Source organism: Dendrobates tinctorius, unplaced genomic scaffold (assembly GCF_039654945.1).
Source record: "Dendrobates tinctorius isolate UK_male_01 unplaced genomic scaffold, ASM3965494v1 ptg000257l, whole genome shotgun sequence".
NCBI classification, from domain to species: Eukaryota; Metazoa; Chordata; class Amphibia; order Anura; family Dendrobatidae; genus Dendrobates; species Dendrobates tinctorius.
Window position 1 is genome coordinate 10884890 of NW_027361924.1, and position 16840 is coordinate 10901729.

The window sequence follows — 16840 nt, forward strand, 5'->3', positions numbered from 1 at the left end:
TTTATACAATAAAATCTATTTTATATAATTATTTTCGCATCGCTTTATTCTGAGTGCTATCACTTTTTTCGCTGATGACGGCTCGTTTTTTTGCGGGACAAGTTGACGTTTTCAGCGGTACCATGGATATTTATATGCGTCTTTTTGAGCGCACGTTATTCCACTTTTTGTTCGGCGGTATGATGATAAAGCATTGTTTTTTTATGATGTTCACTAAAGGGGTTAACTAGTGGGATGGGTTTATAGGTCAGGTTATTATGGACACAGCCATACCAAATGTGTACTTTTATTGTTTAGATTTTTTTGGATTCAAATGTCTATAGCGATAAAAAAATTGATTTTTATAATATTTTTAAAATTTGTTTTTTTTACTTTGTCCCACTATGGGACAATCATTGTTTTGCGGGATAATCGCTTATATGGCATGCAGCATCCTCATGCTATAGAGGCCGCCAGCAGTGTACACTGACCTGAGAGACTTCCTGATCAACAGTGCGAATGACAGGAAGTTTCTCACTCTGGTAACCCTGATCTAGTCATGAAGACATTGGGTCACCATGGCAGTGATCAGGACCCTACATCACATTGGGGGGGGGGGGTGTTAAAGAGCCGGGAGTGGTCTGCGACGGCTCCTGGCCCCTATTGCCGGGTGTCAGCTGTGAGAAGCAGCTGACACCTGGCCGCACACCTCCCATGCGCACGGCCCATCGCTGACGTACTATCCCGTCCTTGGTCAAGTTGTGTATGGTCACCTGGATGGTACAGTAGGTCAGATGGCGAAAGGGGGTTAATATAAAAAGTTCAAATTGCCTCCTTAGCCTCATTCAAAAACAAGAAAAAAAAAAAACGTCAAAACACATTTGGCATCACCACATTGAGTCGCCCGATCAATGTAAATAATTAACCCGATTTGTAAACGGCATAGAAAAGAGTCAAAACGCCAGAAATACGTTTTTTTTTGGTCACAACATTACATTAAAATGCAGTTACGGGCGATCAAAAGATCTTATCTGCACCAAAATGGTATGATTAAGAACATCAGCTCAGAACTAAAAAAAAAAATGAGTCCTCACCCAACCCGAGATCACAAAAAATGAAGATGTTACAGGAATTGGAAATGACGCAATGGGTTTTTTTTTTTAACAAATTTTGGAATTTTTTTTTCACCACTTAGGCTATGTGCACACGTTGCGGAATTCCCACGATAACTTCTGCGAGAATTCCGGATTCCATTCTGTGGGAAAAATGGCATTTTAAATTCCCACGGAAAAGCTAGCGTTTTGCAAGCGTAATTAGCTTGCAGAATGCTAGCGTTTTCCAAACGATCTGTAGCATCGCTTGGAGAACTGATTGTTTGACGAATGTGACCAACTTTTTACAATTGAGGCTGCCTATGCGGCATCAATAGTAAAAGATAGAATGTAAAAAAAAATAAAATTAATAGGGTTATATTCACCTACCGGCGTCCCACGCCTCAGCGATGCTCCCGTTCCCAGTAATGCCTTGCGAGACCTTTGATGTCATGGTCTCGCGATACCGTAGCGATCTCGCGAGGAATAGGGACTACAGTATCGTGAGACCGCAACGTCAAAGGTCTCGCAAGCATCGCTGAGGCCCGGGAAAGCTGCGCGGGACGCCGGAAGGTGAATAGAACACCAATTTTTTTTTTTTTAATTCTATTTTTTACAGGGATATGGTCTCCTCTCCTCCACCCCCTAGGCACCATCCGCAAATGTTCTGCTTACTTTTCACATGCTGGGCACAGCCACATGCAGGAAGAAAGCAGAAAAATGCATTCCTATGTGGGCGGAATCGCCGCGATTCCACAAAAATAATGAGCATGCTGCGTATTTTTCTGCGATGCGATTCCGCCACGGGAAAATCAGCATTAGCACAGCATTGAGGAATCCCATAGGAATGCATGGGATGCTGTTTTTTTGCGTTTTCGCGGCAAAAAAAAAAACAAAAAAAAAACTAGTTTGGTGTCTATGAACTCGTAATGACCTGGACAATTATAATGGCAGGTCAGTTTTAGCATTTAGTGAACATGGTAAAAAAAAAAAAAAAAAATTCCAAAACACAATTGCGGAATTGCACTTTTTTTGCAATATCACCGCACCTGGAATTTTTTCCTAATTATTTAATACACAATATGTTAAAACCAATGGTGTTGTTCAAAAGTAGAACTTGTCCTGCAAAAAAAACAAGCCCTGACATGGCCATATTGATGGAAAAATAAAAAGTTATGGCTCTGGGAAGAAGGGGAACAAAAAAAAAAAACACAAAAATGGCCTGGGGATGAAGGAGTTTGAAGTGCATTCTTACTGCACGTGTAATATTAGGCTTTGGGGACATCACACCATAATAGGGGCCTGAGACCACCCCACTTTAATAGAGGACGTAGGGGAAGATTAACCAATATGGTGGAATTCTTTGATAGGACAGATTTGTCACCGAGCTTAATGAGTTTGGTACACTGCACCGGAGTTGTGCCGCCATGGTCAGTAACACGATGTGGTGTACGCCATGAGGCTTTCTCCCCGATGCAGTAACACCACAGTTCTGGCACCTTTAGGCTGATGACGTTGCCCCATAACGCTCATAAACCAGAAAAGTCTGCGCAGGCGGCTGGCCGAATCTAGTCCTTGCTGGTGGCACCTTCTGCATGTACAGACCCCCCCCCCCACAGCAAGGACCAAGGGGCGCAGAGTGACGCCAGCTACTCTCCATCACTCGCCTACTGGAATAATCATCCACCAGATCAAGAGTTTTAGTTTAAAACTTTATTTTTGGTGTTTTTTGTATTTTGTATTTTTTTTGTACGGCTTTTTAAATTTTTTTTTTTTTTAAATATTTTATTCAATAAAAAGTAAAAGTAGTCCATCACGCCGTTCAAGTTAAGGGGAGGGGGGGGGGGGGGGGGAGAACTGGGGGAGATGAAGGATAAGGGTGGGAGATGAAAGTGGACCATCTCAAAACTGCCCGATTTTTATAGTTATAAATAAAAAATAAAATCTTGTCTTTTTTTTCCAGTCTCTATGGAGAGAGGGGCTGCGCCTCCCCCCTCCGCTGAATTAATAACCAAAAACTAAAACATTCTCCCGGTGCCAATAAGGGGACGGACTGCCTCCACCATCCGCCTCTGGTGAACCCTCCATGTGGCTGCAGTCGTCCCCTCCTTTGTCGCACGACCTGGGTGCGCAGACCCCCGCAGGGCCCTCAGAATCACCGCGTCAGGAGGTCTCCGTGCCGGGCCCCGGAGGCAGGACTGGCTATAGGGTTATGACTGTGGAAGTCGGAGTCACAGCTTAGGAAGATCAGTTACCGGGAGGATGAAATGGAAGCTGCTGGGACGGATGAGACTGAACTGGAAGAAAAATACAATTATATTAATATATAACAAATATCGTTAATCATAATTTCCACAGGAATTACAAGAAGGTCGGAGCTAAGAGCCCATCACCAGTGTGTTTTAGTGGTAAAAGAAAAAAAAAAAGAAAAAAAAAAAAAAAAAAAAGGTATACAGCTTTTATGAAGACTTCTGTGTTTCCACAGTAACAGACTACAGTCTGGTCCTGCTGTCACTCCATCCCTGGGGCCAACAAGGAGTGATGGACAAAGCCTGCCAGATCTGACTACATAACGCCTGTCTGTAGTCTGTTACCATGGAGACACATGCGTCCTAAACTGAGCAGAATCCCCAAGATACAAGACTGTCCGGCTCCAAGACGCTGGGGGGCGTTCCAGCTCTTCTCGCTCTACTCACCTTGGGGATGTGGTATATAGGTATATGGAGAAGGGGTAGATACCCCGGTCTGTGAAACTGCCGCTTGTGGGGGGCCACCGTGTGTCTGTGAGGGATGCAGGAGCATGACGGGTGTAGGGTGGGGGGCACCGGGATGTGATGGGTGAGGAGCTCCGGGGTGGGGAGGTGCTCCAGTAACTCCAGTCTGTAAATGTGCCTGGAGACAAAAACAGGTATTTGGAGGGCTATTCCCATTCTGGATAAACCCTTTAACTCTGCAGGGTCCTTGCATTACCTGGGCGACGTGAGACATGTTTGCATAGCCGTGCTGCAGCTGCTGGTGGGCATGGATGGCATACACGGCCTGCTGTGGGTAGCTGTTCTGCGGGGACTGTGCTGTGGGTCCAGGAGTCATGGAGGGTGGCGTTCCCGTCAAGGCAGCTGTGTGGTACAGATTCTGCTGGGGTTGAGCGCTGCCGAGGTGTGGAGGTTGGCCAGCCTGGTGCTAGAGAGAAGGAAACCAGGCTCAGACACCAATATTCATCTGATGGGCTGTGGAGATGGAGGATGCGCCAATACTCACCTGCACAGGGCTGGGATTGGCATGCTGAGACTGCTGCGGGCTTTGGGTAGGGGTGCTGGCCGGCTGGGGGTGCAGCTGAGGTGCGTGGTGGGAGTACGACTGGTGCACAGTTGCTGGAACGACAAGCATTTGACAGGTATCAGACATGGAACGAGGCAGCTGAACCCCCAAACTCCAGGTCCTGTCGCTCACCATATAGTGTCTGCGGGGTGGGCTGCTCTGTGGGTTGGTACTGCGGGTTGGAGGAAGAAACTAAGGCTTGTGGATGACTCCCAGATGCGATCATGCGAGGATTTCCCTGCAGCATCTGAGCAAATACAGGCTGAAAAAGGGGGTTAAAGAAAATTTTTTTTAATGAAACATGAAGAAAGCAGCATCAATACACGTGCACGTTTTCTGTCCCCCTCACCTGTGAGGGGTAGTGAGCCATGGGCTGCATCATGGTGGGCTGTCCGGGGAACTGCTGGGGGCTATAGGAGATATAGGAAGGATAGGGTGTAGCAGCCACCAGGGGAGGTCCGGCCGCAGCCGCTGCCTGCATGAGGGAGGTGGCAGAGTTCTGCTGGTCAGATCGCTGAGGAGGACCTGTGAGACAAAAGCCAGATGAGAGACGAGGTGCGGCGGAGCAGGGCACCACCGGGAAAGGCTGTCGCAGGCGAGGACCGCTTACCTTTTGTTCTGAATTTTCCTTGCTGGCCTGGCACAGAGTTAGATACGGCGTACGGATACATCTGAGGAGCCTGAAGACAGAAGAGATCATTAAACTCCTGCAGATTAGTCCTGTGCTGACAGAAGGGCCAGTTATAGAGCAGGGGTCTCACCTGCACGGCCGGGCTCATGTGAAGCGGATTGATGTAGGAGATGTACGGGCTGTACACCCCGCTCTGGCCGGCCGTCAGCATTGGGATGGTGGTAGTGGAGGAATGGCTTCGGGGACCGGGCGATGTAGGCGTGCTAGTCGCTTTGTTCTGGAAGAAATACGTGAGGAAGACTTGTCATCAGGGCTGAAGAATGAAAAGTTAGGGGGTCCCAAAATCACAACTTATCACATATCCACCAGACACTAAAATGGGGGGGGGCCCGTGGCCATCGATCATGTGCACCAATAGAAGATAGCGGAGCGCCGTACTCACCACTGCCAGGAGGATCTTGGTGGGATTAAACTCCTTTGCGTTGGGATTCAGAGTGGATTTTTTCACTTGGCTAAAAAAGTAAAAAACACCATGAATTAAAAAGACAGAAAACCTAATAAAATGAAAGTGAAGGTTCTCAGTATGGCTGCTGCCAAGTGGCACGGTTCTAGACGGCACACGGACTACACGCCTGCAGCTCTGCCGCGGCTCCTCACCCTGCTGTCCTGGACCTTACCCCCGGTATACGTACTCGCACACCACTTGCTCCTCTTTCTCCTCAGCGTCTGCTTTGATGGCAGGACTGGCTGCCTCTTCTTGGCGCTCGTTACTCTCACATATACGCTGCTCCTCCTTGGTCTCTTCAACCGACTCGGGGATTTTGTGCCCCAGGTCGCGCGATTCAGGGATCTCCAAGTGAACAGGATCCAGTGGGGCCATTTTACTTTCTAGTTGTTCCCTTTGTCTTGAGGAGAAAGAATCTATTGAAGCGTCTGGACATGGAGTCGCCTGAAGCTGAAGAGGAAAGGACATTATTCAGAGTGTCGGCTTGGCAAAGAAATAAGTCACAGCATGGTCTGTAAGTTGCGTAGACATAAAGATGGCGATCACATTACGACACCGGCCCCGGAGGTAGGAGCAACATCTGTCAGACATGTGGTCTCCTCAGCTTCACATCTCACCTCCTTCCCATGCAAAAATAACTTACCCGAAATTCGGCTCCAAATTTGCGCAGTTCATCCAGCTGGTTCCTCTTCTGCTCAGTCTGAAGCACTGCAGGGAGGAAGAAAGATCAGTACAGAAACCCACAGCGCCGGGGAACGGCCGTGCAAGGCACTGTGCACAGACCTTTACATGGCGGCTTGGCAATCTCACACGGGGAGCTCAGCTCCATCGCCCGGCTCGGCTCTTTCACGGTCACTTGAGCATCTTTACCTAACACAAACCATGAACGCATTAGACAGGAAGAATGAGGTCAGAGAAATTCTATCTTTAACACCGCTATCTGGCAAAAAAATAAAAATTACACCTGAAGAATCCCAAAATTGACAGCCCCCGGTCATTGGGATACCCTACATTCATTCTTTGCAAATAAGCGCTGTATTTAGTCAGCTTAAATGCCCTTTAAGTATTGAGAAGAGCCATGCTGTATCGAGGGGGCAAAGTGCTCGGCCCAGCGCTATTCTCCTCCCAGACTGAAAGCTCAGCGGAAAAACGAAAGCAACAAGTCGGGATTCTTGGAGACCAACAATTACCGCACCTGGACGTCAGCCTGACTAGTCTCTAGCAATTACTAGAGGGGGCTGTAACCCCCAGACACAGGCGGTGAGCTACAAGCGCCAACTGCATCTCTACAATAGAGTGCCACCTGTCGGTTGTTATAGACCACCTCCTGTGCTTAATACCATCTCAACCAGGTGATTACCTTCACACACAATTCACCCCCTTTTCTTTCCCCAAACAGCACCACTGCCGTGTACAGGCTGTGTCTGGTACCGCAAATAGACATGGGTACAAGTTTGTGGAAAGAATTAGTTCTTTTGGACGGATTTCAGCCCACCACAGTAACAAGACTACACTGCAATATAAGAAAAGCAAATTTAGTAGCGCTGAAAGTTGGGGGTCCCTACAAGTCACCAGAAAGCCATCCGGATTTCTGGAAACTTGTATACTGACCACATTTGCTCTTTGTATGTTGCCCAGGAGCCGCGGATCAGTACTCGGGTGGCAGAAGAAAAACAATTTCAGGTTTTATTTGCTTCATAATCTACATATAAAAACTGTAATACAGATCAAACAGTGGCAAAGTGACTCTGGCACAGCACCAAAAAGGCATAAAATACAGGCATATACTATCTACACAGGTGTGTCACAGTGTCATCAGGTGTGCGATATAATCTATGGGCTATACATGGTCATGTAGAATATCACACCATAGCCGCCTCCATTATCACTTTCTTCTCCAGCCCCACACACGAGGTCGAGGAGACCTCCCCGGTTCACGAGCCGGCAAGCTTTCCTCACCTTCCAAGACGGGAGCAATGTTCTTCGGAGATGCGGGTTTGGTGGAGATACTAGTCTCCGCTGCAGGCCGAGGGTCTGGGGTTGAAGACTGAGAAGAGGAATCCATGGAGCTAACAGAGGAGGCAGATTTTGGAGACAGGGGGGTGTAGACACGGGAGGAACCTGGTCAAGAAAAAAAAAAAAAAAAAAATTTAGCAATCAGGAATCATTATAAAACGCAACAATGTAATACAGCTCATAAGCAAAACATGAACCTGATGGGGAGGTAGAAACTTCTATAGGGCGGCTGGACGGAGAGGACATAGGCTTGGTGGATCGGGGGATAGGACGCTGTGATTTGGGGGACATCCTTGAGGGCCCTACAAAAGAGAAGACAATTCAGGAAACATTCTGCGGTTGCAGTGACCTCATTTTGGGTGTGTGGCTGCAGTCTGGGCCCATGTGGGTTTGCCAAAATCAATGGGGCACTTGCCCATGTGGCTACCACTGTGCATTCTGCACGGTATTCGCATCTATATGATTAGCACACGGATTTCAGTGTGGGACAAATACGTAAATCTGCGTGAAGAAACACTCCATGTGCACATCCCATTCTGTATCCATTTGTTAGGTCTTACCACCATTTATGCCCCGCTGCTCAGGGATGGGGCTGGAGCTCGCATCAGGATAATGCTGAGGGGGTGCACGGGACGTCATCCCCATCCCAGACCTGCCTCCTCTGGAGGAGTTTGTTCGTAGGGCTCCTCGTGATCCATCTCGGACCCGCTGTGGTAGAGGATTGTACTTGCCATCCCTGGTAGAGGAAAAATAAGAATCGATCATGAACATAAAAGAGACCACAGCACTGACCAACGCTTAGATCACAGAGGCCACCATATTTGCCCCCATGCTGCAGACGATCACACTGACCTGGAGCCGAAGCTGGGGCTGTCTCGGTCGGAGCTGGGCCTCTGCACCGCGCTGTGCTTCTCCTCCTCTGTCCGGCATTCGTCGTTCTCAATGGCGATCCGCGCTCTGTACTGTGGGCTGGACTCGATCTCTCGGGCCAGGAGAGTTGCCCGTGCCTCCCGCTGCCTGAACTCCTCAGAGTTGTCTTTTTCTAGAGGTACTCTGTAAGATGAGGGTGGAGGTAGTACACGAGGTACGAAGGCGACGGGAGCCACCTACACAAGCACCACAACTCACGTGTATGAGGACAGACTGCTGTCATACGTCGTCTTCACCCCATAAATGTCCTCATTAATCTTGAACATCTCGTTGGCATCCCAGCCATTGGACTGCAAAGGAGGAAGAACGTTTACATTTGTGTCTTACTCATCTCCTCAAATACTCTGTGCTGCAGAGGACCCTGCTCTTTCCACTACATAAAATTTTATTTTAAAAGCTGCCGCTCGGAGAGAGGGCAATGGCCGCCTACAGAGTGCCGCTTGCTAGCTAGTTGTCAGGGGACATCCCTTTTCTTGTTGTCTCGTTGTAGACCAAGACTCCCCGGTAGTCAGAGCGTCTTGTGCCTATAACAAAGCACTTACTACATCAGAGTCGAGGTCGTAGTCGTCGCTGTTTTCTCCTCCGTCCCAGCGCATCAGAACCTTGTCTTTGTGTTCCCCATTCACCTTGGAGTTCATGGCGATGGCAGAATCCGTGAACTTATCTGCAAAGGATGATCACAACAGGAAGAAAGTCAAACCTTTTCTGGAAGCTACTGAACTGAAGAGGACGCATCCATGATTGCAACGAGCTATGGACATGAAAGAGCAGTTCACAAACAGTCAGATGCCTCCTGCTTACTGGGGAGGACATGCCTGTAATAGAGCACCATTAGGCTATGTGCTCACGTTGCGTTTTTTTTCTGCGTTTCCGCCGCATTTTTGCCGCAGCGGAAACGCTAATAAAACGCATCCCCATGCAATCCTATGGGATTCTGCAGTTGCTGTGCTAATGCTGTGGATTTTACCGCTGCGGAATCGCATAGTAGTAAAATCAGCAGCATGTTCATTATTTCTGCGGAATCGCTGCGATTCCACCACCATAAGATTGCATTGAAACCCTATGCCCACCATGAGTAAAGTGAGCGCTTCATATGCGAATGGTACCCAGGGTACCATATCCCTGAAAAAAAAAAAAAAAAAAAAAATAATATAGAATACTCGCCTTCTGGCGGCCCCCAGAGTCATCCCGCCTCTCAGCCACGCTGCCAGCATCTTCCGTTCCCAGGGATGCATTACGCGAATGACCTCTGCTGACATAGTGGTCTCGCAAGATGCTACATCAGAGGTCAATGTCGCAAGGCATCCCTGGGAACAGAAGTTGCCGACAGCGTCGCTGAGGGGCGGGACGACTCTGGGGGCCGCCAGAAGGCGAGTATATCCCCATTTTATTTTTATCATTTTTAACATCCTATCTTTTACTATTCATGCTGGATAGGCAGCATCAATAGTAAAAAGTTGGTCACACTTGTCAAGCACTATGCTTGTGTGACCAACCTGTCACTTTACAAGCGATGCTTCAAATTGCTTAGAAAGTGCAAACATTCTGCAAGCCAAAAACGCTTGCGTTTTGCAGGAAAAAGCATGCGAATTCCACATGCATTTTTCCAGCGGCAGGGAGTTGCGAAAATGCTGCGTTCAATTTCGCAGCATTTCTGCAACGTGGGCACTTCGCCTTAGGCTCAGGATGAGCGGATCTTGTGTGAACAGGCAGCTCCTACCTTTCGTAGCGTAGCTAAAATCCACATTGTGGAAGTGGATCAGCATCACGTCCGAGTGCTTGAAAATCATGGTGTCCACAATCTCCTCGCGCTTCGGCCCTGGCACCTGCTCGCTCGTCTTTTTGTGCACAGCGTCGATGGCCAGCTCAAACTGTGGGGGAGAAAGCTGTAAGTAAATTGTGTATTGATGGCCGCCTTCTTGCTCACGCAACAAGAATCACCAGGTCCTCTTACCTTAGAGCTCAAGGTTTTGAAGATGCCTTGGTACGTGGTCCCGTTCTTCACCTTCACATCACACGTCGAGCCCTAAAGAAAAAAGAAAAAGTATTTTATTATAATGCATCTGTAGGTTTGGGAACATCACAGCATTATACACAGAGCAGTGAGCATACAGGGGGCGAGATAGCCACGTGCGGCCGAGGGGCATGTCCCCCTTGGACTTTGCAGCATCACATGGAAGCAGTGCTGGTGCCATCCAGGCCGACTACGGTCACTTACCCCTCTACCCACATTACTTACCACTACAGCAGTTAAAAAATGCAGCATCCTGGAGTTATTATAAATGCCTTCGAAGACCTGCAGAGAAAAAGCGGAAACGCCGATTAGTCATAGCCTGAGGACGGCACCAGAGAAGCCTTGTGAACCCAGTATGGTGATGGTATCTACACGCGCTGCCCCAGCACCCATTAAAGGGAATCAGTCAGTAGGATTGTCCCTCCTGAGTCATCTATATGGGCACAGGTCACAGAAAAGTGAAAAAAAATTTATACCTTGACATCTGCAATCCGTTATTGGCTCCTTCACATGTCTGTGCTTCCAGTACTTGTGCTAACAGTTTTCACACGTACTGCAAACACCGATACCCGCACATCCATTAGTCTATGGGCCCGCACACGTCCGTGTCCCACTCCCACCCCAAGACAGCATGGACGTAAATATATCCTGCACACGACAAAAGTATCATCCGTGTAACGCGTACCGAAACAGAATGCAGAATACAAGTGACAGATGTTTAGGTTGTAAAGATGTGGAAAAAAAATAAAATCAAGATAGAAAGATTAGTGCCGTGTGTATTTTACTGCACATGTATTAAGAAGGAAAAAAAAAAAAAAGGGGTCCCTCATTTTCAATAACCAGCAAAGGGAAAACAGAGCTGCAGGCTGCTATTAATAGGCTGGGAAGGTCCATGGATATCCGCCTCTCCCCTGCCTAATAAGACCAGCCCAGAAATGGAACATCCATTTGACTGCCCTGCTGCATTGGTAATCAGGGTAATGGGTTTCTGGGGCCGATATCAACAGCTGTCACTGACATCAAGCCCTGGGGTTAATAATGGAGAAGCATCTGTCAGCCTCCCCCATTAATAGGCCCGTAGTCAAAAGAAACAGACACAAGAGTCCTTGATTTGTAAAAAATTTCTGCAACAAAATTTTCCTCTTTCACAAAAAAAATAAATAAAAAAAAAAAAAAAAAATTAATATAATTCAAACAGAGGTCCCACGACGATCCCGGTCGTCTTGATCCTGGCCCCTGACGTCAGTAAGGTTATAGGAGTTCACAGCTGTCAGGTCAAGAGTCGGAATAATGAGCGCTGACCTCACCACTCATCATACCAGCTCTCATGCGCCCTCGCGAGATCCGGTGGCTGTAAACTGCGATAACCTTACCGACGTCACAGCAGCCGGGATCTCACAGTGTGCAGCGCAAGAACAGGCAGTGGTGACTGATGCTCCAGTGTATGGAGCTGCGTTCACTGAACAGCGCTCGTCGTGGGACCTCCATTTAGATTATGCCGGACCAGTGTGGATTTTTTTTTTTTTAAATGGTTGATAGAGGGAGATTTGATGGGAGTGATTTTTGCAGACTTGTGTGCTCATTTTGACTAGGGGGTTAGCAATGGCCATTTGACAGATGCCTCTCCATTACTAACGCCAGGGACTGAGGTCAGCAACAGCAGCTCACATCTACCCCACAATCCCCAAGGCAATCTGGAAGAGCAGAGGCAAAGCGCCAAAAGTTATGTATGCAACGAATGCGCCATTTCTGGGGCAGCCAAGGGCTGGAAAGGGGACAATAACCATGAAACTTGTCAGATTGATACCAGCCCACAGTCGTCTACTGTACCTTTGCTGGTTAAAAGAGGGGACCCCACGTCTTTTTTATGGTCTCCCACTCTTAATAACCAGCCAAGGTAAAGGAGACAGCTGGGAGCCGATACCAATAGGCTTGAAAGCTCCATGGTTATTGGCCCTTTCCCAGACTATCAAGGGGGTTTGCCTACTATTAGGGCGACCCCTTCTTGATCTAAAATGTTTGACACCAATTATAAAAAAAAACCCTTATACTCACAGCCCGTCCCAGCGGTGTTGGCAGTTGTGTGGTTGTTGACACGCGAGCTCGGTGCCAAATCAGCGCTGGCATCACTGGCCCCCACTTGGGACAAATGGAGAATTGATGGCAGCCACAACCATGACTTCATCTTGATACTCAATTTGTCCGAAGGTGGGGCCAGTGACACCAGCGCTGATTGGGCACCGGACTTGTGTCATAACCACATAGGTGCACCAGAAACGCAAGTGCTGACACTAGCACAGGAGAGGTGTATAAGCTTTTTATTTTAGCAGCGCCAGGAGTGGAGAATAAGAAGGGGCTATGCAAGTAGTGGATAACATTAAAACCAACCCTCAGCTGGCTGCTTTCCCTTAGCTGGTTATTAAAAATAGGGGCACCCCACGTGACTCTCGAGCTAAATACATGTACAGTAAATTACGCATGCACGGCATTAATTATAGATCTCATGGACATCTTTCTATCTCTTTGCACAGCTAACACCTAAACATTGTCATTTCTATTCCCGTAGGAGCACACTGATGCCACATGTATAGTACATACTGACAGCACCTGTACTGGGTTTTCCAGTGTCGGAGATCTCAGGATATGTGAAGGAGCTTTAGGAGGTTGCGCACACGTTTAGCTTTTGCTGCAGAAATTTGTGCGTCTCTTGGAGGGGGAAAACGCAGTGTTTCATACAGTTCTGGTGCAGATTCTTCCCCACTCATTACTGGGTGGAATCTGCAGCATAAACGTGTTGACATGCTGGAGATATAAATCTGCAAGAGAAAAATCCACAATTTTCTATTATGTAAATTAGGTGGTAAGATCTATGGGCTGGTCAAAGATCTCCCCAAGACTCCGCCTCCAGAGAGTAATTTACATATTAATAAAATTGTGAATTTCTCTGAACAAGACATCAGATTGCAGAGATCAAGTTGTCATTTTATTCAGCTTTCTACGCCCTGTGCCCCCATGTGGACGTCTCGGGGGGGGGGGGGGGGGGGGGGGGTGTGTTGGTACTGACGCTTTCTCCTTAACATCAGGTACACGCACACTTGGCAGATTTGTCCCATTCATTCTTGCAGTTACCAACTGAGATAATAAAATAAAGGACGATTGCCGGAATCTGTGATCAGACATGGACACCAGGACATAAGCAGCTGCAATCATTTCCCTGCGACTCACCGGAGGCTGAAGCCCCTTCACTATGCTCCGACCCCTGCAATCAGAAGAAGAGAGTCAATAACAGCACAATGCACCGGGAGAGAAGAGGAGGAGGCCGGAGAGAAACGTCTGAGATTAGTGCCCCCAACCCAGCACACGTGGGTACGATGCGCCAACTCCTGGAGATCTCCTGCCCCCATCATCCACCGGTCAGTAGCGCAGGTGAGAGCTAGTGATCTGCAGGGAACTATGGCGGACAGTGTGGGCTGATGACCGCTGAGGCCCACGTACAGGTGACGTCAGCCCGGGGGTGACCCTGCAGCAGTCGAGGGCCCACCGGCTTACTAAATCAAGGTCCACACTACTGGAAGCCCCCCGGACACCGTCTGCTGGACCCCACCCAACTCACTGTCCCTGTCCTCAGGATGCAGCCTGCAGTGTAAAGGATGGAGGATCGCTGGTAAAGTCTTGGATCCGCCTTCTCCTAATCCACCTGGACTGCAGCACAGACAGGATCCGGATGGCTAGAAAGGGGGGGGGGGGGCGCCATGCTTTACACTGCAGGCTGCAAACAATCCAGCACGGGATCCACTACAGAGCCCCTGGAATCAGGCTTCATTATGGGGTTGGTATAATGTACCGGTAATGTGCGGCCGATCCGACCCGGTGCAGGCAGAGCCCCCCAGCAGCCCAGGCCTCCGCACCGGCGGCGATCGGGACCGGGATCCGTGACGGAGGCCCGAGGATGTCGGCGCATGCGTACAGCCGGTAACGGGGAAGCCTCAGCTCGCACCACGTGACGCCCGGACACGCCCCATCTCCCGCGCTATTGGCCGGGGCGCGCGTCACTCACCCGCAGCCTTTTCCGTTACCGGCACTGGCGGCTCTTACCTGCCCGCTCCAGGCCTCTCCTGGCTCCGGCTCCCGGCCGGGGGGAGGCTGCCGTTGGGGCTCCCGGGAGAGCCGCCTCCTGGCGTGGACACAGCCATGGCCGCTGCTGTGGTGGCAGGTTTGCGGGTGGCCTGAGAGGACTGCGGCTGCTTCAGCATAGTAGGACCAAAGGAATAACGAGCTCCGTCACTGGCGGGAGAACGCGTAACCGAGCGGAAGGAGGAGGAGGGCCTGCCGGGAGAACGGAGGCTCGCCTCACACTCGCTCCAACCGCGACTGCCGCCGACTGTACGTGAACTCCCGGCGACGAATAGCAACAGCCCGACTTAGGGGAAAGGCGGAGCTACAGCTCGACCAATCAGCTCTGCAGCAGCTGACCCGTGCCGGCCAATGGACTAGAGCGGAGGCCTCAGCGCGCGGCAAGAAGAGGAAGGGCGGGGCTTCCACTGAGTAGGTGGCCAATAGGACGACGAGAAAGAGGGACCAGGCGGCCAATAGCAATCGTCGTCTGTGAATGAGGGCGGGATCACGGCTGCCTACCTGGCGGCGGCTCTTCCACAGAAAGAGGAGGAGAGGGAAGGGGAGGGGCTACAAAATGGCGGCAGCTTGCGCCAGGAGTGACGTCACGAAACCAAATCTTCAGGTGGTGGCGTCCGGGACGCGGAGTGTCCTCAGAGCTGTGGGACGTGACCAAGGGCACGGCTCCTCCTACCTCCCGGAGGGAGACCGTGGGGCCAGGCCTAATTCCTACCAGAACCTGAGCGAGAACACGGCGTGCGCCTTTCATGTGACGTCACGATCCGTCAGCGATAAATCATCGTTCCGTTATTGATCGGACTCATTCGCCAAAACATCGCAATCACTGGGGTGATACGCGGGAGCGGCGATAAAGTGACAAAATCCGGTAATCCGGCGTCAGCGCTGGATTATCAGATGTTCACAGTCGCCTGTCTGTACGGTGCCGAGCACAGCGACGGCCGGATCGCGGGGATCCTGACCTGCAAGGCCGTGTGCACATGGTGCGTTTATTAAGCGTTTCCTCCGCGTTTTTCCCACAGCGGAAACAAAAAAACCGCACCCCCCCATGCAATCCTATGGGATTCTGCAGTTGCTGAGCCAATGCTGCGGAAACGCGGGGATTCCACCGCCATAGGATTGCACTGAGACGCTCACGTTACACATGTGGCTATGCCCCACCAGGCGTAAAGTGAGCGCTTCATGTGCGGATGGCACCCAGGGTCTGGGGGAGAGGAGACTCCTCCTGGGTGCCATAATCCTGTAAAAAATAGTGATATACTCGCCCTCTGTCGGCCCCCGGAGTCGTCCCGGCTCTCAGCGACGCTGCCGGCAACTTCCGTTCCCAGGGATGCATTGTGCGAATAACCTCTGATGACGTTGCGGTCTCGCAAGCGAGACGTCACAAAGGTCGTTCACGCAAAGCACGCCTGGGAACGGAACACACCGGGAGCGTCACTGAGGACATCGGGGGCCGTCAGAAGGTGAGAATAAACATTTTTAATTTTTTTTTTATTATTTTGAACATTCTTTTACTATTGATGCAGCATAGGCCGCATCAATAGTAAAAAGTTGGTCACACTTGTCAAGCACTCTGCTTGTGTGACCAACCTGTCAATCACTTTTCCAAGCTGCTTAGAAAGCTCAAGAATTCTGCAAGATAAAAATGCTTGTGTTTTGCTGGAAAACGCATGCGAATTCCACATGCGTTTTACCCGCAGCAGGGAGCTGTGGAAATGCGGACATTTCTGCAACGTGGGCACATAGCCTAATGGCGGCAACGTGGCCAGATGTGCAGCGCGGAGTCTCATAGTGACCTAATGTGCAGCGCAGGGTCTCAGTGTCCAGATGTGCAGAGCGGGGTCTCAGTTTCCAGATGTGCAGCGCGGGGTCTCAGTGACCTGATGTGCAGCGCGGGGTCTCAGTGTCCAGATGTGCAGAGCGGGGTCTCAGTGACCTGATGTGCAGCACAGGATCTCATAGTGTCCAGATGTGCAGCGCAGGGTCTCCCCGTGTCCTGATGTGTAGCTCGGGGTCTCATCGTGACCGGATGTGCAACGTGGGGACTCATAGTGACCTGATGTGCAACGTGGGGTCTCATCTTGACCGGATGTGCAACGTGGGGTCTTATCATGACCTGATGTGCAACGTGGGGTCTCATCATGACCTGATGTGCAACTTGGGGTCTCATCGTGACCTGATGTGCAATGTGGGGTCTCATAGTGACCGGATGTGCAGCGCAGGGT

At 49.9% G+C, this 16840-nt stretch overlaps 1 protein-coding gene across 3 annotated transcripts; it reads right to left on the reverse strand.

The window, feature by feature from the left end:
* Nucleotides 1-2768: 2768 nt before the first annotated feature.
* Nucleotides 2769-14954, reverse strand: ATXN2L (ataxin 2 like). Of its 3 annotated transcripts, none has more exons than XM_073558662.1 (23): nucleotides 14580-14954; nucleotides 13710-13743; nucleotides 10710-10766; nucleotides 10425-10496; nucleotides 10191-10341; nucleotides 9013-9134; nucleotides 8669-8760; nucleotides 8393-8593; nucleotides 8101-8276; nucleotides 7738-7842; nucleotides 7484-7645; nucleotides 6308-6394; nucleotides 6168-6232; nucleotides 5712-5974; nucleotides 5462-5531; nucleotides 5150-5296; nucleotides 4999-5068; nucleotides 4738-4913; nucleotides 4521-4650; nucleotides 4329-4441; nucleotides 4041-4250; nucleotides 3767-3962; nucleotides 2769-3367 (listed from the first exon to the last, which is right to left on the reverse strand). In XM_073558662.1, exons 1-23 carry the CDS (start codon nucleotides 14735-14737, stop codon nucleotides 3318-3320), a joined length of 2907 nt encoding a protein of 968 aa, XP_073414763.1. In that variant the 5' UTR covers nucleotides 14738-14954; the 3' UTR covers nucleotides 2769-3317. The 3 variants fall into 3 exon arrangements, with proteins under 3 accessions (XP_073414763.1, XP_073414761.1, XP_073414764.1); XM_073558660.1 differs by having other exon boundaries at nucleotides 5697-5974; XM_073558663.1 differs by lacking the exon at nucleotides 3767-3962 and having other exon boundaries at nucleotides 5697-5974.
* Between the last annotated feature and the right edge of the window lie 1886 nt (nucleotides 14955-16840).